We start from the raw sequence: 25,511 nt of genomic DNA on the forward strand, positions 1-25,511 counted from the left end.
TTTCTCAATCAAGGTATTCTGAACTAGAAAACACAAACATATCACATCTGATAACTGAATATTTTATTTTCTCATTTTAAGAAAAGCCAATACTAAATTTTTTCATTTACAGTATTTCTAAATAATACCAAACACAAGAGTGTCTGTGTATCTATATACAGTTAACTTTCAATTATGTACCCCACTTCGTTTGGGAGAAATCTCTGATCTTAATGAGTTTGGGGAGGGTGGAAAGACTTAACCTGAAAAATCATTATTCATAAAAATGTGCCTTCCTCACATAAGTCTACAGTCCATTGGGAACTGAAAGGAAGATAGGTCGTTAAAAACAAAACAAAACGAAATAAAAAAACAGCAACCTCACCAAAAGTGGCAATGTCTGGGAAACATGCCTAAGAGAGATTAAGAAAGTACCCAAAAATGCGCAAAATGCGCAAAAATACCCAACTTTCTTTGAGCTAGCACATTTTGAATAGTAACTGTATTCAACATGCGTCTGCTTCTGTCTAAAAGACAAGACATTATATGATTTTATTCATATTTTTTTTTAAAAGAAAAATACCTATGGTGAGAGAAATTAAAAGTGGTTGTGTGTGTGTGTGAGTGTGCGTGTGTGCGTGTGCATGTGTGTGCTTGTGAGTGGGAAGAATTCTCTAGGGAATTTTTTGGGTAATGGAAACTATTTTATTTGGGGTAATGGTTAAAAGAGGTGTGTACAATTCTCAAAACTCATGGAACTGAATCTAGGATCTATGTTTTATTATATGTTAATTAAATCTTATTGAAGAAGAGACCATCCCAGTCCTGGGGGATCAATAACCTGAGGCAAGACTGGAAAGCTGAACAGGTTTTGAGGCTCCACAGAAATTGAGACCTCACAGAATTTTTTTTTTTTAATTTGGTTTAAAAATGAGTTCTTAGAATTCTATATACTATCATAATCTAACATAAACACAAGGATTTATTCCAAAGTAACTCTTAGATTATGTACTTTTCTTGATGACTGACTTCCTTTGCTTAGTTCCATTGCAAGATTTACCACATTGCTAGTCAAAACGATGGCTCTGCTACCTTTCAAGTCATCTTCTGTGAGACATCTATAATGACATATGTACACACTGCTACTTTTTTTTTTAATCACCCGAGAAGAAAAATGTCAAACATAAAAAAATTGGCCATTTACAACCCAAAATACTGGACATTGGCACAGCACTACACTTAGCACTTCCAGAATGAACTGCAAGGATAGCATTAGAGTTCAAATAACTCAAAATGTTGATTTCTCAACCATTTTCCCAATTTCCCACACCTCCCCCAAAGAAATTAACTTTGAAGAGTTTATTTGATTAAGCAAAAATTGAAAGCAGAAGGATTAAAAAGTGAAAAAGGTGGTGCAGAAATTAGCAGAGGTGGCACTACCTGAAAGCTCATCAGAAAGGGGAGTGAGAACAATATCAGGCAAGAAGGGTTTGGAAGTATGGATCAGAACAGGAGCACTTTTAGCACTGCGTATATAGGCCGATGGCAGAGCACATTCACCAATGGATCGGCTTCTCATGGCTTTAAAAAAAGGAAAAGAAAGAAGTGGGGAAGGAAAAAAGAAGAGTGACTATAATGAAAGGCTTGTGTCACAGAAAAAGCAGCAACAGAGAAAACTAAAAGATACAAAGGAAGGAAATTTTAAATTAAAACATTTCAGCACGGCAAATACTGGCAAACTGTAAGAAAAGAAATCAGAGAACACATATGACATTTCAAATGTAATTTTTTTGGTGTAAAGCAGAAAAATGCTTATTATTAGCAGTTATAATGGTATAGCATTAAAAAACAGCAGACATTTTAATTAGTCTTATGTTCTCAAAACCGGGAGTTGAAAAGTTCATTGAAGGGTGACATCGAAAAGGACTCATTATTATTAATTCAAAGAAATTTTTCGTACCATATTTGGGCATTTCTCTGAGCCATTCTGAGCCACTCTTCTTAATGAAGCTGAATTCCAAGAACCAATCATTCCTACTTTCATATTCTTCCCTATTAAAGTTTCGACATTACTCACAGGTCTTTTTTCAGAAAATTTTATGTAATTCATAGTCTAAAAAATTGAATCTTGTAGTATTTCTGGTAGGAGAAGAATGCTTAATTGAATCAGTACCTCTTATTTATATGAAAGTTAATAGTATAACTTTTTAAATTAAGTAGAAACATTTATATAAAATAAAATTTGCAATCAGCATGAAGAATCAACTTACTGAGAAAAATAAGCAAGTTTGTGCTTATTTAAAATGTTAAGCATATTATATAAAAAATGATTTTTTAAAGTAAAAATTTAAAAACTGAATTACTTTTTAAAAACATCATTTGTAGTTGTTTTTGGTAATGTCTTAAAAGGAAAGTCACCAGTTCACAAAATTAAAGACAAATTTTAATACATTTAGAAATAAATTAATAATCAAGTTTATACTTCCTAAACATTTTTTAATTTTTAGTTTAGGAATTCTTGAATAAATAATGTGTATTGTTATGTATGAATAGAGGACTTAAAAGAAACACTGTATGAATAGAGGACTTAAAAGAATATACGGTGTAATAGTGACGTTGTTGAAAAAGAATCTGAATGTTAATGTCCAGTTAAAATCTTGAGTTTTCCTGATTATAAGAAACACTTGGTTACCTGATGCCTAAACTCATTAGCTTGTCACGAAAGGCCTTTGTGACCTGGCTGCAATAACCACTGAAACTTCATCTCCTCCAACTGTTTTCCCATGCGGCTGCCACACTGAATTTTGTACTATTCCTGAAAATTTCAAGCTGTTTAACAGCATGGCGTTTTGAGTTCATAATATATCTGGTCTTCTTTCCTTCCTGACTCCTTGTCATCTCATCTATGAATCTTTCCTGACTCTCTCACATAACTATTAGCAATATAGCAATGAACAAAACACTGTTTTTGTTTTGTTCATTACTACTTAGACAAAGCTTACAATCTATTTTTAGTGGATTGTATGTTTTCTATGTCAATCTCCCAATTTTTCCAGTGCAAACACTCTATCCTCTTATCTTTATATCCCTAGTGCCTGGTACACATGAGTTCAATAAATCTTTACTGAATGAGTATCTGTATTTGAGCAGCCCAGCATAAAAATTTCAAAAACAAAAGTTTCAGTTGTGAACATATAGAGGATAAAACCAGAAAAACTATTAATCAAAAACTAAAGGTATGTCAGAGTTTATAACTGGAAAGAATGATTATATATAGATTTTTTGAAAAATTTTATTAATGTAAACAAAATAAAAGATTAAGAGCAGTTTTTAGGTAAATTCATGTGCAGCAAAACATGGAAGGCTGAAATACATTAAGACAATGGCAACAATCTGTCTTCAGAGTATGGCTTGCCATGTAATATATTAAAGGTAAATATATTTTAAAATTAAAGCCAAATACAAAATGTTAAAATCTGGTTCTACTAGTGTTTTCCTGCTAGCTTCTTATCCTTCATGTGAAAATGAACAATTCTATAATCCAATTTGAAATAAAAGTTACGTTGATTTCAAGATAATCACTCAGTAACACTTGCTAGAGCACAAAGACACACACAGACAAAATTTGAAGTGCTGCTCAGTAACATATACCATCTGCTGTTATATGATTTTTAGAGATACTTCTTTCAAAGTAAATTGAACCAAATTTTTGATCCCGCAAATGAATTAAAAGTTTTCTTCTATCTTTCTCTTGGGTTAGACAACTCCTTTGAGATAATAATTCCTTCTGTTCCTTCTTTCCCACCATCAACTTGAAGAGATTGGGCATTTCCCTCGGAACTTCTTCCATAATTGCAGCTACTGGAATATGAGAAATAACTAATCTAAAAGTGAGGTCAGAGAATCTCTGTAAAGCTGCTAAAGTTTCTATTGCTGTATATTCCTAGGCCACGCATGTCAGTAATCTTAAATCTGCAATATGCTTTATGTAGATGAAAGGGAGGTAGGGAAAATATGACATCAAAAAGTAAAAACAAATTATCAAAACTATAAGCATGTCAATTTTTGAAGTCTTATCTTCATCCCTCTCAAAAAAATGAATAAAAACTAAAAATAGATGCATCCTATATAAATTTATTTTGGCTCATAAAATATACACACTGTATCAAAAACTGTAACCTTCACTCCAGAGTTCTCATGTAGCATAAGAAATTTGTGAACAGCAAATGTGATGAATCACTAAAAACACACGAACATACAAAATAAACAGGAAGAAAGTAACTCTAGCCTTTCTCATTTCCAAAATGCTACACATATTTTTCCCTGTTTATAATGAAGTAAATGTGATATCATGTATACATGTCTGTTAACTGACAGAAATACCTTTATAAATCCCCAAATTTAGGCCCAATATTACAATAAACAGTTAAGAAAAAATCTGAAAACAAAAGCAGAAATATATTTGTTCCAAATGCTGAATACCAGGTCTTAAGTCACAGTTGCAAACAAGTTACATTGCTTCTCATGAATATATTCTAAAATAAGTCCTAAATTCACTGCATCTCCTTTAATATTTGTTGATATAAGCAAAACCTTAGAAATGCTGTCCAAAAGTTTTTAAAAATTATTTTAAACTCAATAGTGAAAATTTCTTACTATGGCCATCCTGGGTAATCTGAGGGTTAAAGGATTATGCAGTGTTTAATATTTTTTTTTAAATGAAGACAAGTTGCCTTTAAGTAAAAAATAAATTCAGCAGAATTTCTATCTGAATATAACAAAATTATTATTTTGTAAATTTCACCAGACTTTCTAGTGTCTTCATAAATTTTAAGGACATGAGATACTTATATCAGTTTACACTACTAATATAAATAAAGCTGTTTAAAGTTAAACTAGTCTTAAAAATTTACATATCCTACCACTCTATTGGATAATTCAGTCATGTTAAAGAATATAATTTTAACAGAGGAATTAGGTTTGTTATTAAAGGGAATACTGCATAAAAGAAAAATGTAAATTGAAATCTGAATTATTAATATGATTTGTTTCTCCCAATGCAAGCCATAAAATTAAGAAATGGAGAATGACACAAACTTTAAAATATAAAATCTTCATGGGTAAATCTGTGATTATTTCAAATGTCTAAATTACTTTCTGTTCCAATGTGTATATACCTATTTTTTAATTAATACAATTTAATTTTTTTAAAAGTAGTTTTAGGTTTACAGACAAATTGAGAGGCAAGTACAAAGAGTTCCAATATATCCTCTTCTCTCTCTTCCATCCTAATTTCTCCAAATATTAACATGTTGCATTAATATGATACATTCCTATAATTGATGAGCCAATACTGATATAGTGTTCACCTATTCATCACTCCTCCTTTCCCTGCTCCCCACCCTCCGCTCCTTGGTAACCAGTGACTTTTTTTACAGTCTTCTTAGTTTTCCCTTTTCCAGAATGTCATATAATTGAAATCATTTTTAACCTTTTCAAATTGGCTTCTTTCATTTAGCAATATGCTCCTCCATATGTTTTCATGGCCTGAAAGCTCATTTATTCTTATCACTGAATAATATTCCATGTGTGGATGCACCACAGTTTGTTAATCTATTTGCCTACTGAAGAATATCTTGGTTGCTTCCAAGTTTTGGCAATTATGAAAAAAAGTTGCTATAAACGTTTGTGTGCAGAATGGTTGGATCCTATGGTAAGGCTATATTTAGCTTTTTTAGAAATTACTAAAGTGTCTTCCAAAGTGGCTGTACTATCGTTTGCATTCCCACAAGCAATGAGTGACTGTTGTTCCACAACCTTACTGGCATTTGATGTGTCAATGTTTTGGATTTTAGCCATTCTAATAAGCATGTAGTGGTATTCTCATTGCTTTAAGAGCAATTTAATATCAAATTCTACAGATTAAACCTACAGATATACCTGTATGTATGTATAAACTATAGAAATATACATACTTTATTCTGTACCATTTTTAATAGCAAAAAATTAGAAATAAATTAAATGTCAGGATACAGGTTAAATGATGGTACTTCCATGTAATTAAAACTAATGCAAGAAGTACAACATTTTCTGATACGTAATAATCTTTAAGATATAACATTATACCTTGACTTCACCTCTTAGCATACTCTCTTCCTTCTTTACTTCACTCTTAACCACTCTGGCCTCTTCTTTCTTCCTCAAATACCCAAGCACACTCCAAGGCTTTTATACTTTTTCTTCTGCCTGGAACACTCTTCCTCTAAATATCTGCTCTCACTTTATTCAGTTCTTTGATCTTAAATCCAGTGATTAGGCCTTCACTGATTTGTCTAAAACAATCCCATTTCCTCATCCTATACTCTCTTGTCCCTTACCACGCTCTACTTTTTTTCACAGCACTTACTACTTCGTGGCACATTTACTGTTTATTTTACGTCTCCCCCAATACTAGAATTGTCAGCTTCAGTGGAATTTGCTTTGTTCCTACCTATAACATCAATGCTCAGAACAATGCTTCTATAGTTGAGTATTTAAAAATCTTTTTTTCATTTGAATGTCTAAAAAGCTATGTCCACAACAGTGTATATATTATGTTATATGCCTATATATGCATACAGTATCTATAGAAGCATGCTCAAGAAACTATTAACAGTGGTTGTCTCTAATGAAGTGAACTGGGAGGGTGGGGAGTAAAGATGATGGAAAGACTTACTATAACGTACAAACTTTATCGCAGTTTAAATTTTTTAACTAAGTTCACAAAGAACATATTAATTTTAAAAATTTGAGAAAATATATATCAAAATATCCTAATTTAATTTGCTCTCCTTTTAGCATTTTCTACCTTTTTGTGGGCACCTTTCTTAACAAAACTTTTAATACTTTAACTTTTATTTGATAGGCTTGTTTGATAAAAAAGCTAGATAAGTTGTTTTAACATAGGTACCAGAGTCAGGTATTACTTTAAGATGAATATTTTACTCATTATACGCTCTTTCAAAATTATAAATATGCCAACATGTTAATAATCATTACTTATTAGACAGTTATAGACCTTTATATTTCCTTAAGCTTTCTACACTAAGCATAAATTATTTCTATAAACAAAATATATAAGAAACTTTTTAAAAAGATTCTTTTTAATTAAATAAAACAAAGTATAATTTTAAATTAAAAAACAAAACAATTGCTTCCTAACCAATACACAAATATTTTCTGTAGATGTGATATTAGTATAAAATGAAGAAAATCATTTCAGATAATAAACATCTAACCAAGAATTTCAAAAAGTGATACCAAAATTTCTATTATATTAATTTTAATCCATCGATATTCATTTCTCTTGTATCATTTCTTCCTACTTGATATATACAATCAGTATAATTCTATGCTTACTTTATAAGCAGAAGACAATTGTGAAAATATAATTCTTTTGAGGGATTTAAAACTAACCATGATTTTCAACTCTATTAAAATCTTTAATTTCCCAATTATCTTTCTGGTTTTGTTTCTTCCCTTAGAATGTAATCCTTAACACTTCAGAACCCACCATTTTATAGATGACATATATTCTTACAACATTAATTTTTAAATTCTTTAAAATAGTGTTTTTCACTGATTACCATTAAATACAAACACATTTCCACAGAAAATTCTCCTTCCATAGAATCAGAGATTGTAAACAGCCTGAAGTAACTTCAAACAATTTTGTTTCAGCATGTGAGGTATTTTCATTCCCATTACACAGATGAAGCAAATAAAGCCTAGAAAGTTCATTCAATTGTTCTAGGTTATCTAGCTATTTAAGTAATGAAAGAGAGTGAAAAAAAGAAATTAGGACAAAGGCCTCTTGCATTTCATTTAGCATTCTTTCTACTACAATTCAGACCAAGTTATAAATCTCTGAGAGTAAAAGGAGTAAGACGGTAGCTAAGTCTACGGCATGCTGAGTGAATCCTACAACCAGAAATTCATCCCATCATTGCTCCATTGGCGCTATTCCCAAGATTACAGAAATTTCTTCCATGTCTATTAAAAGCAGCAAGGAACACAGCAACAGATTCCACCTTAGCTTCAGCTATCTGCAAGTAGAGAGCATGTATTCCTTGCTGGATGTCTGTGAAGCCAATCTAATTACATAATTGTAGCACTGAAAATTAGCTACCCTAATTTTCCATGTTTGTGAGTATATTCACTTAGAAACTATACAAGTTAATACATGAGTTCTGGAAAGTGAATCAGAGTTCTACTTCTTCAATTCTGTAAAATAACAGTTAAAAATTATGAATACTATAGTAAAATAAATTACATAAAATTAACGATGTAAAATAAGTCTTAATAGCTTAAAGGAATAACACAGCATGCCACTGAACTTTTGAGTGCTACTGAAAGAAGTTTTTTCTATAGAAGTGTTTCACTTAACAACAAAAATCAATTGATTGGAAAACTGTGAATCCACATACGTTGTTACTAAGAACTATATACATATTGTTCTGTACAATTATCATGATTTTAAAGAGTACATACCGACTGTTTTTTGCCGTACTATACTCCTAGCCTTTTCGGTTCCTGGGGAACCAGTGGTTGTTGCACTTCTCTGTCTCATTGGGGCTTGGCCAGGTTGATCACGACTCCATCCTCTGGAAAATGACTTGTCAACTGAAACTTTCTGAAATTCATGTCCAACTCCTAGAAATGTATATTTGCAATCTTAGTATACTATCACCTGATACATAATCTCTTCAAATTACGTGTACCACCTAGTCTCAGATTTTTAGGTTTACTCATAATGTATTATAAAGTAACAAGATAAAATGCTTGTGAACTGCTTTACTGAACTTCATTTTATGTAAAAATCATATTAAAAAATGGATGCAGTTTTAAAAATACACCATCAATAATAAACTATTATAAATCCTCTGCCATCCACTTAATCTGTAATAGAAATGAAACATTTGGACAAGTAAAAAGGATAGGAAATGAGGTAATCAAAAGCCATCCTGTGGTGGCTAAATTTCTATCTGACAAAAATAGCAACTTGGGAAATAAATAGTCCAGGAAAAGGTAGGTTGATCACCTACTTATCACACTGGACTACTGTTAAGTATGAAATGTGACTCAGATGTAATCTCTAGCTAGCAATTATTAAGAGAGAAAAATACCAGTAAACCAAAGATCATAAAAACATGTATTAATGATATAACCACCACTACTGTCCTTTTATCCCTTTTTAACATTAGACACACAGTCCACATCTAGAGAATGTTTACTTTTAGTTAAAACAAATAAAATGTTTACAAAAGAATTTTCAAATAATTCTTTTTAAATAGAATAACAAAATCACCATCTAAATTCTAACAAAAAAAATGGTATGGGATAAAGAGGAAGAGCGTTTTATAAATCTCCGTTTTGGTTAATTATTAAAAATATTTAAGATTCTGAATTATTTAACTTTAGCTAGCTACAGAACTAGTACAGAATACTTCATCTCTCATCAGAATATTGGTTTTAAGGTTCTCCAAAAAAAAAAAATATATATATATATATAAGATACCTCATGTTTTACTGTTGAACATTTTTAACCTTCAGGATAAATAAAGGAGGGAATAATTAAGAAAAAACATGACTTTTTACCCTCCCCTCTCTTCCCAGACCAAATTATTTAAACAAATTTATATGAAGCATCTCTGTGAACAACTCTTACCTTTCCCTTTGTGCTTTTTTTGCTTCTGTTCACTCAGCTTATCCAATGGTAAATCACTGAGATCCAAACTGTATAAATTTCTAGCTAAAACTTTAGTTAGTGTCTCCATAGTCAGTGACCACTCAGTGGCTAACTCTTCCCAATAGGTCAACGATGACAAAACTGAAAGTAACTCATCCCAAAGTTCTCGGGAGATGTACACATTTAGATTTGCTTTAATCCAGGCAACTATAAGAGTCTACAAAGACAAATAAACAGAAATAACAATAAAATATGTTCAAAATCAGATATTCGATTATTTAAAAAATTACCTAAAAGTAGAATATCTATGACCTTTTTATAGTACATAGTACTTATAAAGTACATAATACCTCTAAAAGTAATCCATGTAGTCGTTAGCATCTACTATAAATTTCATTTCAACTACTGCCAACTCTCAATATCCTAGCAATTAAAAGAAAGTACCAAAACTGAAAAAGAAACCTCTCTAGTATTGTAACTATCCTTCATGTTCTATTACATTAACATTAAATAAGTGCTGTTTAAAAAGAGATAAAGGTCTCCACTCTATTAACTGTTAAAATTATTGAGTAGTTAATGGTTACTGAAGTAAAAATAACAAAACCTACATTCTCGAATTAAAGATGGAAGTCACGAAATATGTAATTTCAATATTATAAAAAAAACAAATTAGAGTTCTGTATTTAACTTAATATGTTTTTGAAAAATCATATGTAAACTGAAGAACAAAATTAAATTTCATTGTAAAGACACCAGAGAAAATAAAGGTGTTCTGTAATAAATCCAGTCATAGAATAAAAAACTTATCTATAAAAAGATAAAAATTACTAATCAGCCAGTATCTCTGAGTTTGATGGGTTCCTAATGAAAATATACCCTCCTATTGCATAAGTCACAAAATAAAGATCTTTTCAAAAACTAAACGCTACAAATTTTACTAAGGAATTCACATAAATTTACACATTAATGTAAACATAAAAATGAGCAGAGTTTATGGTATATAACATTACTAACTATTAATAACCTTAGATGGTAAGACTACAAAAAAGTTATTCTGTATAGCAAGGTAAAATTTTGTCTTCTTATGGCTCCCACCATTAGGTTAGTTCTAACAATAGCAAAATTTTAAGAAGAAAAAGAAAAAAGGCTAATAATGTCAGGAGAGTTTAGATAATAAATGAAGCTGGTTTCAAAGGATTAATCATTACCAGTATAGAACTTTAGGTAAACTAGCAAATCTGAAAAAAAAAAAATTAATTTGAATGGTAATTTATGGCCAAGAATTAGGTCTGAGATAGCTCTTATCTTTGACATTAAGAACTATTTTATCCATCTTTTTGTATTTAATGTGTCATCTTGAGAAAACATTTTGCTATTTTCCAAAGAATCCATTATACATTTAAAGTCAATACTCTATGTTCAGGTTGGAAAACACAATATGTAATTCCTATGTAATCAAACTATCACTGATACTTCAAATAAAGAAGAGAATAAAATTTTAAGGAATAGCATGATAAGTAAAAATCTTAATTATTTACTACTTTTTATTACTGTGGAACAACTTAAAAGAAAGTTTTGTTTTTCTAACAATACCAGAGACTTGGAAACTCATAAAGCAAACAAGCAGGCCATCACTCATGAAGTTTTTTGGCAGTTTTTTGCAATCACACATAAGTACAACACAAGAGATAAAGTAAATATCATCAGCCTGTTTTAACCCTTTTTTCACAGATCTGATATTTCTTTCACTCTTGTAGTAGATTGTGAGTTTGTACATATGGCAAATAGCCTATTTAGATAAGCAACTTTTAATTTAACTCTACAAAAGATCCTTTAATATAAAATAATCTATGATTCAAAGGTTCCCCGCCAGGTAACAAGTATAGGGCTCAATGAACCTTAAAAAACACATATCTATCCATCTATTTAACTATCTATCTACTTATTTATTTATTTTTATTGCCTGGAAAAGTGGTCCTGCAAGTCGACCTGCCAAGGTCGTATTTTTTTTCCCCTGGAACTGTAGAAAAGCTTGTGATGGCATCTTCAGTACAGACTCCGTGACTCTGAGCAACACAAGCAGCATCTGTTCCCTTAAAGTAAAAAAATTAATTAATGTTTCCTTCTTGCATATGTATGCTTTTGATTAATGAGTAACTTTCAAATTATATTTGAACTTTCAAATTATAGTATATTTGTTATAAAATAGTGTTATCTATCCATAACGCAAATATCTTTCAAGTTTTTAGAATTCTGTAACTATTAAAATTTTAAATTTCATTTTATAAATTCTATCATTTTAAAACCATTTTTCAACCAAATATCATCTTATCAAATAAAAATTTATGCAAAAACTGATGACTTGGGGTGAAAATGTAGAGACTGCTTCCACTTCCCCACCCCATAAATCGAATAGTGTAGTAACCTTAGGAAGCTGTTTGAAGAACCCTCATCTATCTATACGATATAGTTCTAGCTTGATGCATCTACCTTGATCCCTCTTTACAATACAGAGAACCATTACATATCTAGAATTGTACCAGGTTCAATATCAAAAACCACATATATTTTAAGATTAATAGATCACAATGAGCCTGACAAGTAATCAAGGACCATCACTCTATTGCCTCTTTCTATCCTTTTAGTTTGGCCATTTTTTAACCCTTTATTCTCTTTGTGTACAAGTCAAGCTAATCCTAATATTATCCTTACCTTGCCTCTTTCTCCTAGATACTTATTATTAAGACAATAAAACTACCATATTTGCACCTAATAATTCAATCATATGTGAAAAAGAGGTTGACAAGGGAATTTCAGTTTGGTGTATAGCCAGACTAACAGTCCAAGTCCTATCGCCGCCCCTTCCTCTTTGGCTTATTTGCTGGCCCATTCCAGGCAGAGCAAGCAATACACGGAACAGTCAATGTGATAAATATGGCAGAGGCAGTAACAGATCCCATATTTAGATGCCATAGTTTTTCTGAGAGGTGAGGACAAAATCAAATAGAAAAGTTATCACACAATAAAAAATATCCCAAATTTATTAACATACACATTCATTCACAAAATAAAAATCAAAGGTGCCACATTTGTAATACTAGACTTCTAGTTTAGCTAAATGAAGTTATTTGATATCAACTACACATGCAATAAAGTACAGATTTCTAAACAAATCTTATCTGATTTGTGGTCAAACCATAACTCAATCATATATCAGATAACTTTTCACTTTGTAATACCATAAAAATGATTTTAATTCATAAAATCTTATAAACTCAATGAAAATATGTGGGTAATTTCTTATCATGCTATGACTTCAAGGGAATTTATAAAAATTAAGAAATTCTAAAACTGTGTTTCTACATAGCAAGATTTTCACTTTAACCTGGCTTAACAGCTCTGATTCAAAGTATACAAAAGGAAAAAAAAAGGGGAAACTAAAAAAAGAATAATCCAACTATACTACTATAGTTACTAGCTAATAATAACCAGGGCTCTGAAGTCAGAGGGACCACAGTTCAAATCTCAGCTGTGTGAACAAGGATAAGTTACTCAATTTCTTTGTGCCTAAGAATCACCACATAAAATAGATATTATCGACTTCATAAGGTGCTTTAAAGATTAAGAAAGAAAATGCATATTAAGTGCTTAAAAAGATACCTGGTACAGAAAAGTGTTCCAAATAAGTTAATGACTACTTCTAAATGTAACTTTTTAACATTGTTAATAAAGATTTTTTTTCAAAAGTCATTTTTCCATATGCAGCAAAACATAAATTAAGCATGCTCTTTTATGACTATTTCTACTTTTTAAGAATGAGTCAAAGGAGAAAAATTATATATGTATAAAGATGTTCCCTGTCCTCCACCTCTGATGACAAAATGAAGTAACTATATACCCATCAATAGATGAATGGTTAAGAAAATTATAATAATACATATGGCATAATATTATGTGACTGTGTGGGTGGTTTGGTGAGTGAGCTTTTGGGCAACTTTCATTTTCTTCTTAAAACTTTTCTTTGTTTGAATTTTAAAATGAACATGTATCATTTTTATAAAAACTAAACAGCTCTTTTTATTTTCCCAAAAGGCTCATTTTTCCATTAAACTAAACAAATATTTATAGAGTACCAATACTATATAATACTATGCTAAGAAATGTAGGAAACATGGAAACAAGACAACCAATATACACATTTTAGGACCTCTCAATTCAGTGAGGTAAACAGACATTGATACATGGAATTTAAGGATTAAGACAATTTTGACAAGAACAGAAGTACAAATGCAGAATTAACGGAAGTCAGGGAAAAAATATATAAGGATATGTGAGAAAAGGAAGGTAGAATCTCAGGACGGTTACAACAGGAAAAGATGACAGGAATTAGACATCGTAAAAAAAGTTTAGGATGTGCTCAGGAAAGAGCAATTTGATAAAGTTGGGAGGCAGACTCCCATCATGCTGGGTGGAATTTAGGCTCGAGAAAGGGCTAGAAAGTAGGCAGGGGCCTGATTGTACATGGCCTTGAATGCCAGGTTGAGGAATCAGGCATTCATGTATTCATTCAATCATTTACTTATTTATTCAGATATGTGTGCATGTATCCATTCCTGCAGACAAGGGAGGCCATCATATGCCCACTTTAGAAAGATAATCCAAAGGGTCTTGTGGAAGTTTGATCAAAGATGTTGAAATAAAGTGAAGGAGACTATAGCTGTCATCATGATTATATTGTATTATATTTATTCATTTACTTGATAATAGAAGCCTCTATGATGTTGTAACAAGCCCTCTGCACACACGATTCCTCTAAAAATTACTATACATATACACACAATATAAAAAACATAAAGAATAAATATTTTTACCAAGTCTTTTTGTCCATTGATACTTGCACAACCATGAACCGATAAATGTTAAGAATGCGTTTACACATATCTGTGTGCTCGTCCAGAAGATTTTTTATTTCATTTGCAGGTTCAAGAAGAAATATATTTGATGAGTTTATAATAAATACCTAAAACAAAAGAAATTATTAGCCATTCATTACAGAATTTCAATGGCAAATTTCTTATTCAAAGGAAAAAACCCTTAGATGCCAACCACTGGGTGATCTATAATGAACTTAAAAGCATAAGACTATAGGTTAATTCTAACTCAATTTCTACCATCAACTTGATATCTGAAATTTAATCATTAAATCTGTGTATTTTTATGTTTATCTAGACAAAAATTACTACTAAGGACACTTCAAAAATAAACCAAGTGAAAAATGGCGTTCTTTTTTTAAAACTGAGAGCTTTAATAACCCTATTGCTGTCATAAAATGAAAGGAACAATAAAAAGTAAAAATAGTTTTAAGATAAAAATGATACCTAAATCAAGAATTTTCTGAATGAGGTGTTCAAAACCATCTTTTTACATGCTTATTGACTCTGTGTGTATATCTGTTTTGGAAATAACAGACTGCATAAACAGATTGCATATTTTATTACTACTAACAAGAATGCATCAATATATATCTTTAATTAAGCTCATAATTGAATCATTAATTATACTTTGTTACTGAGGAGAAAGTTATCATAATGGTGATAGGTATGTACATAGGCTCTCAAGGATACTTTGGAGGAAGAGAACATAATACCTATTGGAAACCTAAGATTTTTATATCTTCTACACCCATAATTCTGATTTAAATCTCCTAGATGAACTACATAACAAAATACAGTTGTAAAATCATGTGAGAAAAGCATATTTCGCTAACTAACTTTAAAATAGTTAAAATAGAAAAGAGCTGACTCTAAGTCCAGCAATACTGACCAGGAAAAGAGAGAGGGAGAAATAAACGTTAGAAATAAAATAAGGATGCCAGTAGAGAATTTTAAAATGATGATTCAGTGGATAACTTTATCCAGTAGAGAATTTTAAAATGATGAGTCAGTGGATAACTCTATGCTAATTGAAAATTTAATAAATTATTTTTGCAGACAAAATGTAAATTGCCAAAACCGACTCAAGAAGAACTAGAAAAGGTGTATATATTGATACCATGAAAGAAAGTGAACTGGTAATCAAGGTCTCCCTGATCCATATCTGAACACCAGGCCCAGATAGCTTTACAGGCAAAGTTTAGCCTAACCTTCATGAAAGATGATTCCTATCTTACACAAGCTATTTCAGAGACAAAAAGGAAGGAAAACCACCCAATTTATTTTTATAAAACTATAACCCTATTATCAAAAAACAGACAAGGACTATTTGAGAAAAGAAAAAGACCAGTATCACTCATGAACATATAGCCAAAAATCTTGAAAAAATTAGTAACAATTCAACTTGAGCAAAAATACTACTTAATGACTAAGTAGTATTTACTGCAGAAATGTAAGGATGCCTTGACATCAGAAAAGTCTATTAATATACTCCATCAGTAGATTAAAATGAAAAAGTATGATCACCATACACTGTATGCAGAAAAAGCATTCAGCACTTGCTTAAAAAAAAAAACCTTTAGCAAACTAAGAAAAAAGGTAAAATTTCTTTATCTGAAAAAGAGCATTTATCAAGAACTATAACAAATATGATAACAGCAACTGAACCTGAGAAGTACAGCCAAAAGCCAAGAACAAGACATGGATACTCACTATCACCTCACTGTCCTGGGGGACCTAGTCAATATACGCAAAAAAAGGGAGTGTGGGGGTGGAGGGAACAGAGTGAATATAAACATAAATGAATTGAAAAGGAAAAGACAAAATTAAACTTTGTAGCAATCTGAGAGAATAGCATTATGGACAAAAGGAAAAAGCAAGTTTAAAGTACCTGAGGTAAAAGCCTGCCTAGCATATTTGAGAAACAGTAAGGAGTATAGAATGAAGTAAAGGGAAAAAGCAGTGGGATATATGTTAAGAAACAGAGCATGTGGAGCAGAGTTTCTCACACCACCAGTGGTGAAAGAACAGCTTTCTTCCCCCAGTCTTTGCAGAACAATCCTATTGTAAAATATAATTAAAAATAGGAAAAATGCAAAAAGACATACAAAATACAAACCCCGGGACCTTTCATCAGAATCAAGATACTCAATGAGTTAGTTTCTAAATTCTTACTCTCAACTTTATAATTATGTTGTGGGCTAGCACTAGTCAGTCCACTGACCATTCTGTGGAGCAATGATACAAATAAAGCCTTCTAGACTATTAGAAAGACTTGCTTTTTATGTTTAATAATGGAAAACTACCAGAACTTTTAAGCAGAAAAATGACATGATCTGACTTAGATTTTACAGGATCCCTCTGGCTACTGTTTTGAGAATATTACCAGGGTGAGGGGTAGGCAAGAGCAGAAGCAAGAATACTAATTAGAAGTTTAGTATGAAAGATTATGGAGGCTTGGACACAATAGGTAGTGTGAGTGCTGAATAGTTGTCAGCGTGAAAGACTATGGAGGCTTGGACACAATAGGTAGTGTGAGTGCTGAATAGTTGTCAGCGTCTGCATACATTCTGAAGGTTAACAGGATTTTTTGTAAAATTAGATGTAAGATATAAAAGAAAAAAAGGAAACAAGGTGACCTGAGCAAATGGAAAAGAGAGCTGCCATTAAATGAAAAGAAAAAAATTGCAGGAAGAGCTTATTTTTGAGCAAGATGAGAAGCAAGTTTTAGACATGTGAAGTTTGAGATGTCTATTAGAATCCAAGTGAAGATGCCAACTTGGCATTAGAATATTTGTGTTCAGGACTCTTAGGGTTCAGACAAGTTGTTTCAGACTAGAGATAAAATGTAGATAACATTTAAAGCCACGGGACGAGATGAGAATAAGAATAAGTAGAAAAGATATTCAAGAATTGAGTCCTACGTACTCCAACAGGAAAAAGTCAAGAGATATGGAAAAATCAATTAAAAAAAAATCTGAGAACTTGAGAGGAAAACAGGGAGGTATGCTATTTTGAAGGCTTAGTGAAGAAGGGTTTCAACAGGAAGGGAAATGATTTACTCTGTAAAATGCTCCTGAAAAGTCTAGTAAAATTAGAATTGAAAAATGTCCATTTGATTTAATAATGTGGAAGTTACATGTGGCCTTGATAAGAATAATCTGATTTTAAAAATGAGTATTATGAATTTCTACAAAGCAATAAGAAAAAAAGACAAATAACCCAACAGAATAGTGGAAAAAGCACATGAACAGGCAATTCATAGATGAGGAAAGATGCTCAATTTCAGTAGTGATGAAGGAAAGGCAAATTAAAACAGGAAAACAAACTTAAAAAAAAAATGAGATAACATTTCACATATATAGGAGCAATAAAAATTAAAATCTGACTACACAAATAATGAGGAAGATATAAGGAAATGAGAACTCACAAACACTACTGGAGAGAATGTCAATTTTTATAACCATGTTGGAAAATAATTTGGCAATTACAATAAAGTAAAGCTGATAGTGTACAAAACCTCCAACCCAGTAATTCTACTACTAGGTTTATATCCGAGGAAGTTCTCTTACATGTGCAAAAAAATCTATATAAAAGAATATTCAATGTAGAATTATCTGGAACAGTGAGAAATCGGAAACAAGTTAAAAACCATCAACAATGGCCATGCCACCCTGAACAAGCCTGATCCCGTCTGATCTCGGAAGCTAAGCAGGGTTGGGCCTTGTTAATACTTGGATGGGAGACCACCTAGGAAGACCAGTTGCTGTAGGCGTAAAATAAAAAAAACAAAAACAAAAAAACTATGAACATAAAGATAAATAAGTTGTGACATAATCATAAATTGCAATACCACAAAGTAGTTAAAATGAATGAACTATGGCTATGTGTCAAAAACATAATGGTTAATGCAAAAAGGACGATGTAGATGATAGTACACCGTAATTTATATAAAATTTTTAAATGTCTAGAAAAATTTGTGATGTTTATCAATAAATGAATTATAAAGTAAAAGTTAAGGAAAAAGAACAAAATTAATATGACAATAACTGATAAATGTGTGTGGTAAACTTATAACATTTAAAAGATTATACTCTGCACCAAGACACTGAACTATATTCAGAATATTAATGATTATTTTATTTTCTAAATATAACCAAGAAGTGATCCACCTGCAAAACTGCCTGGGTACCAGCTCGTATGTTTTGTTCTGTAGCTTCTTCAGAGGCATTATGAATATCTTGGTAGGTGCCATTTTTTGCCCAAGTGGAATTTCGAACATGATCAGCAATACTGGTCCCATTTTCCTGAAGCAAAATACCAAGTTTTTAATATATCATTAATTAAGAATGCTATCACAAATCAGTAAGCTTAATAAACTGCAAATTACTGCACCCCACTGCTAAGCATCTTCTCAAAACAGAAATGTCTTATTTTTTACAAAAGCAATGTATGTTCACTGTAAAAAAGGTTCTCATTGACAAAAATACACAGTAAAAAATCATCATAAGGACCAACCAGACATGATTATATCATTTCAGATATGGAGACATTTTTCTATGTATCTAATGTACAAACTTCTCCACACTTACACACTGAAAGGGATTATTTACAGCCTTGTAAGAGATGAATTCTGTTCTAAAGTAAATGTCAGAATCCAAATAACTCAAATAAAATAGAAAATAGCTTCTATTTATCCTACTTAAGAAGAGTAAAATTCTTGTTATCCAAAGACAGAATAATACTGATACTTCAAACCACTAAGAAACCTCAACTGCTTGAGGTTTAGCTGTTGAAAGTCTTGTAGATTAGTGGATTCCGTCGGTTGAAAAGCCACACAAACAGAAATTTCACTCAATGTTGTTCCCTTTTTCTAAGTTACTCTCTAGTTCCTTTCTGCTTTTGGTCATTCAAATAGTTTTTATTTAATATTTTTCTCTAGAGCTTATAATTGCAATACACAGGTGGTTTAGTCTAATACAAACTACTCTGTCATTATTAGGAGCAGTACTGAACTCAGCTGAGTCACCAAAACAATATATCATGCTCTAGTCTACATATACCTTTCTCTTAAGCTCCACACTCCTATGGTAAGAAATCTTCTGAATAGGTCTTCCTGAATGACCCACAGGCACTTCAAACTTAAGATGTTTAAAGTAAGTTTATTAACCATGTCCTTTCCATTTCTACCAACCCCTCTACCCACCCTGGCCACCACCACCAAATCTGAACTTTTAAAATTCCTATTTCAGTGTGAATGGCAACTACTCTGCTTGCCAAAGAAAGAAACAAGATACCTCCCCATTTCTCTCAGCCAATTATCACCTACATCATCCTGCATTTGTAGCTTCCTTTCCTCTCTGCCTTCTTCCCTCTTTCAATTGTTCGTTTTTTAATTATGTATGAAAACAGATTATATTATCTATCATTTATTTAAAGATAGTAAATAATAGGGAAGGCTCCGTACTGAGCTGTAATTTCATAACAAAAAATTGGGGGAAAATGAATAATTTAGACTGACAAGTTTATCTTCTAGCTTGATGCAAGAATTGGATATTTTTATTGGTGTTTACCAAACAGAATTGCAAATATTATTTCATAATTTACATGGTTAATTTTATTCCCTTCAATTAGTTACATTTTTCTTTTCTTAGACATAAAGGAGGATGCTCTACATATATACAACACACACATACATATATAAATAGTGATTTATTGAATCTGTTGAATATGGCCTATTCATTCAAAAGTTAATACCCCGATAAATTCCACTGATGATGTTAAATTAACCGTCAAGGTGAATAAACATTATCAAATTGCTCTTATCTGGATTTAGTAAGATACATGTCAATATTAGACTCCGATTTTTGGTGAGAACCTGACCTATGACAACGGTTAAACAACCAAAGGATGAGAATTTATTTAGGCTTAAGGAATGAAAGGAATCAGGAATGAAAGGAATGAAAGGAATTACTTTTACTCTTTTTCTCTTATCTCTTTCCCACTGTGAGTAAACTCTAGTCATTCTTATCACAAACCAACTTATTTAGCAGATCAGGATGTTTTTTTTTCCTGCAGTTGATGCTCGTGTAAAATTTCCAAGAAAGAATTCAGAACATTTTAGTTTGTGCTGGGTACCTAATTCTAGAACAAGACAGGCAAGAAGGAATTGTAGTTTGGTGATCACTCTAAGAAGTACTACAACATCCATTTTGATCCAGTACCACAGTTTTAAATATTATACTTTTTATAACAGCATCTAATTTTGATCTAGACGATGACATAAAGAATCTGTCTATAAACTCAATACTAATTTTTTAAAGTTGTGACATCAAAGAGCTTTGGAATAGGGTACTAAGATAACTTATATTATCTAAATTGTAAAATATACTGAAAGGTATCTTTACCTGCACATTTAGTAAGCACGCATGTGTGTGTGAACATATTATAGTTCTGTAATCTATTAAACGTATACTAAAATAGGTAGTCTTATCATTTTACCTCTTCTCTCTTTTCACCTTCTTCCATTGAAATATCATGGTCTGTAACATTGTCAATACAAGGTAAGTCTGAAGAAGAGATCACAATTTCTTCAGGCTCTTGCATGAACAAAGGTTTTTCCTCTTGCTGGATCCATTCTTGATAGACTTTTACCACTTTTCTCATAGCTGCTGCTTCACAAATCGGTAACAAAAATGCCTAGTGAAAAAGAGAACAGAAATACCTGTTAGATATCTTTTACTTTGCCACAAATCACTAATACATACATATCTTAATAAAAAATGTGAGATATAAATGATTTTTAAAGAGTTAAAGTCAACAAATGTTTTGTCAGAAACAGCCTTTTGTCTCCAAATAATCTATAAATACACTGAGATGGAAATGCTTTTGGCAGATAAACAATGATTTCAAGTGCAAAGAGTAAAGATTTGTTTCAATAGTACTATCTGTCTCGGAATGAAAATATTCCTTGTTTCAAAAAATAACTGTGGTTCTAAAAAGCTCAGTGTAAATACAACTTTCATAATATATCACATTTTATAACTTATATTATTGTCTTTTTAGATTACTATTAAAATCTTTTTATCGAAATTTATTTTAATTAAGAAAATTAAATCTGATTCCAAATAATAAAAATCACACGCAACAGGCAACTTAGCTTTTCTAAGCATATAAAAATACGTTACAGCTTATTTATTTTTACATGTAATAAAGTTTCATCATATAAATAATAAGGCAAAATACTTAGCAAATTGAAAAGAATATCTTATTTCTTTCTTTCTGTAGGTACTATTTGTGTTGCCTTAACTTTTAAAAAAGTAAATATTTACTCCTATTTCATAGCAAAAATTTTATATAATTCAGACTGCAAAAATAAAACAGTAAAATACTTTTAATCTCACCACCCTTTCCTTATGCATGTTTGTATTTGTGTTAACATGTTCACTGTACTTTTAATTTACAAATAAAAGTAGAATTAAATTGATTTTAATTTTTTTACAACCATTATCAATTTCAACTAAAAATCACAAGACATTTACCTAAAATCTGCCACTTCCTATTCCAGAGTTATTAGTAGGTGTGTTTAATAATAATCATGGGGTCAAATGACTTTATTTTATCTGAATGAAACTAGTCAAGAAAATCAGCTTTTCAAAATAATGATGAAAAGTTACTCTGTAATATCAATAGGGTATTTAATATTGTTTAGTATTCCTTTTATTTATTATTGATTCCCTGGCAAACTATATTACTTGTTACTTTTATCAATCTAACACACCATTCCCATATTCTCACTCTCATATTCCACCAGGTTAATGGTCAATGGCATGATTTTGATCATTACAGCCTGCTCTTAGACGATTTATTTTATAATCATAGCAGCAATAGCTCAGCCATTCTTAAATAGGTTCAGTGTAAATTTTTTTAGAAAACTCAAATAATCTCAACGAAGTTCTATTCTTAGATACTGAAAAATTAACTTACTTTTTCAAAGATTAGCATTGGAACTCTGTATTTTCTGCTCAATATTGCTGTGAAACTGCTCTAAAATATAAATATTAATTTTAAAAATATTTAAAATAGTAAAAATTTTAAAATATTGATAATCTCCAAAGCTAAGATATTTATTATTGTATAATTGTCATACTATATCCTAAGTGGCTTAATAAAGACCAGAGTGTATATAACTTTTATCCTTATGGGCCCCAAAATTTGATTTGTCAACAACTAAATATGGATCTTGAGTAAAGATTGATATTAACCATGGCTAAAACATGGATGTGTACATCGGTATGCCAATTTAAAAATTTACAATGAGAAATAATTGTCACAGAAACCAGAACATTCAAATCCACATATTGGCACCTTATCCCTCTATGAAGAAGTACCACTCATTATCAGATATCAATTATTAATTCATAATAGAGGAAACTGTCACCAGAGGCAGAAATATACAAATCCATATGATCAGCAAATTTTCTCTTTGTAGATGATGTCATCTCCAGTTTTACAGTTCTACGAACATGAAACTACATAATAACCAAAAAAAATACATAAAGGAGGAATCAAAAAAACAGGAGAGAAAAATCAAATATTTAATGGTATTAGTTTAAGATAACTGGTACGGTTTTCTAATAATGGGTTTTCACAACAGGATCTGATTTACTAATAGCTAAGGCTCTCCAGTGAATAAGCACTAACAAAACACGTCGGTCTCTGATATTCTTTTAATATACATCCATTATAACCCAACCAAGATCAGGATGGACACATTCTTTAAGATTTAATCACGTATGAATTTTTTGTCTCCTTAAAGCAGTGGTTCGCATTGCGGTCTCAGAATCTCTAACGTATTATATGTTAACACAACTAATGCATTGTCCAAAATAAGAGCAGTACTGTTTTACATTTTTGCAAATCTCTTTAATATTTATCTTAATAGAATTAAGACAGTTGGATTCTCCCATTTGCCTGCTTCTGTATTCAATCAGATACAATATCATGTATCAGGTATCCTCTGGTAAACTTCACCGTACACTTGCGAAAGAATGAGAATGAAAAAGTTAAATAAAATCTTAGTATTGTAATGAATATAGTTTTCACCTCATGAACCTAAAAAGGTCCTGGAAACTTCTAAGAACTTACACTGTGTAATCTACTGCCTTAAAGTGGCTTTTGGGAGAAGAAAAATTATCAGCTTACAACAGACTGCTATAAAGAATGATATACATAAACCTGATAGTAACCATGAACCAAAAACCTAAAAAAAGATATACAAAAAACAAAGAGAAAAGAATCTTAACAAAACACTAAAGAAAAACAGCAAACAACAAGGAGAAGAGATAGAAGAAAGGAACAGAGCACAATTACAAAAACAACCTAAAAACAATTAACAAAATGGCAATAAATACATGTTTATTAATAATTACTTTAAATGTAAATGGATTAAATGCTCCGATAAAAAGACAGAGTCACTGAATGGATTAAAAAACATGACCCCTCTAATATGCTGCTTTGAAGAGACTCACTTCAAATTGAAAGGTACATGACTAAAAGTGAAGGGATGGAAAAAGATATTCCATGTAAACAGAAATGAAAAGAAAGCTGGAACACATTACTTATATCAGACAAAATACACTTTAAAACAAAAAGTTTTAAAAAAGACAAAGAAAGACATTACATAAAGGGGTCAATCCAAGCAGATATAACAATCATAAACATCTACGCACCCAACAAAGGAGCACCTAAATATATAAAGCAATTAATGGACACAAGGGAGAAACCCACAATAGTACAATACTAGAGGATTTTAATATCCCTCTCACATTAAAAGATAGATTATCCAGACAGAAAATTAATAATAATGATTTAAAACGTTATAAGATTGACTTACCACACATTTAAGAACATTTCATCCAAAACGTGCAGAATACACACCTTTTTTCAAGTACACATGGAACATTCTCCAGGATTAATCACATATTAGGCCATAAAACAAGCCTCAATAAATTCAAGAAGAATGAAATCACATCATATATCTTTTCTGACCACAAACAATGGGATGAAACTAGCAATCAACTACAGGAAGGAAAAAAAACCCATAAATATGTGGAGACTAAACAACATGTTACTAAATGACCATTGGATCAAAAAGGAAATCAAACAAGAAATAAAAAATTATCTTGAAGAGATGAAAACAGGTACACAACTTTACAAAATTTAAGGGGTACAGCAAAAGCAGCTGTAAGAGGGAAGTTCATAGCTATACAGGCCTACCTTAAGAAATAAGAAAAGTCCCAAATAAACAATCTAACTCTACTACTAAAGGAGCTAGAAAAAGAACAAACAAAACCCAAAGTAAACAAAAGGGAGGAAGTAGTTAAGATCAGAGTGGAAATAAACAAAATAGAAATTTTAAAAAAAGAGCGAAATAGATCAATATAACTAAGAGCTAGTTGTTTGAAAACATAAATAAAACAGACAATCCTTTAGCCAAATTCATCAAGAAATAGAAAGCCCAAATAAATAAAATCATAATTGAAAGAGAAGTTAAAACTGATACCACAGAAAAAAGAATTACTAAAGAATACTATAAACAATTATATGCCAACATATTCAACAATCTAAAAGAAAAAGATAAATTTCTAGAAGTACAGAACCTTCCAAGATCGAAGTAGAAAGAAATACAAAATCTAAATAGATCAATTAGTAGCAATGAAATTGAAGTAATCAAAAAACTCCCAACAAATGAAAGTCCAGAAGCAGATGGCTTGACAAGTGAATTCTGCCAAACATTCAAAGAATTTATACTTAGACTTCTTAAACTATTTCGAAAAACTGAAGAGGAACAAAAGTTTCCAAACTTATTTTCC

At 31.1% G+C, this 25,511-nt stretch overlaps 1 protein-coding gene and 1 pseudogene across 7 annotated transcripts in view; one reads left to right on the top strand and one right to left on the bottom strand.

The window, feature by feature from the left end:
* Window positions 1-25,511, bottom strand: part of RALGAPA1 (Ral GTPase activating protein catalytic subunit alpha 1) — a 211,538-nt gene that overhangs the window by 133,898 nt on the left and 52,129 nt on the right. For 6 of the 7 annotated variants that reach the window (XR_005657968.1, XM_039885669.1, XM_039885672.1 and 3 more), the window contains exons 11-16: window positions 21,139-21,336; window positions 18,810-18,944; window positions 14,578-14,726; window positions 11,670-11,799; window positions 9,686-9,923; window positions 8,509-8,670 (exon numbers count right to left, since the gene is read on the bottom strand). Coding sequence is in view for 6 of the 7 variants with exons in the window: in XM_039885669.1 (XP_039741603.1) it covers window positions 8,509-8,670; window positions 9,686-9,923; window positions 11,670-11,799; window positions 14,578-14,726; window positions 18,810-18,944; window positions 21,139-21,336 (1,012 nt within the window). In the remaining variant the exon portion in view is untranslated. Of the gene's footprint in view, window positions 1-1,419; window positions 1,561-8,508; window positions 8,671-9,685; window positions 9,924-11,669; window positions 11,800-14,577; window positions 14,727-18,809; window positions 18,945-21,138; window positions 21,337-25,511 lie in introns of all 7 variants that reach the window. The other variant, XM_039885675.1, reaches the window with a different exon arrangement.
* LOC120621282 (uncharacterized) lies at window positions 18,294-18,412 on the top strand (annotated as a pseudogene).

This window comes from Pteropus medius, unplaced genomic scaffold, assembly GCF_902729225.1.
Source record: "Pteropus medius unplaced genomic scaffold, Ma_sr-lr_union100, whole genome shotgun sequence".
In the NCBI taxonomy this organism is placed as follows: domain Eukaryota; kingdom Metazoa; phylum Chordata; class Mammalia; order Chiroptera; family Pteropodidae; genus Pteropus; species Pteropus medius.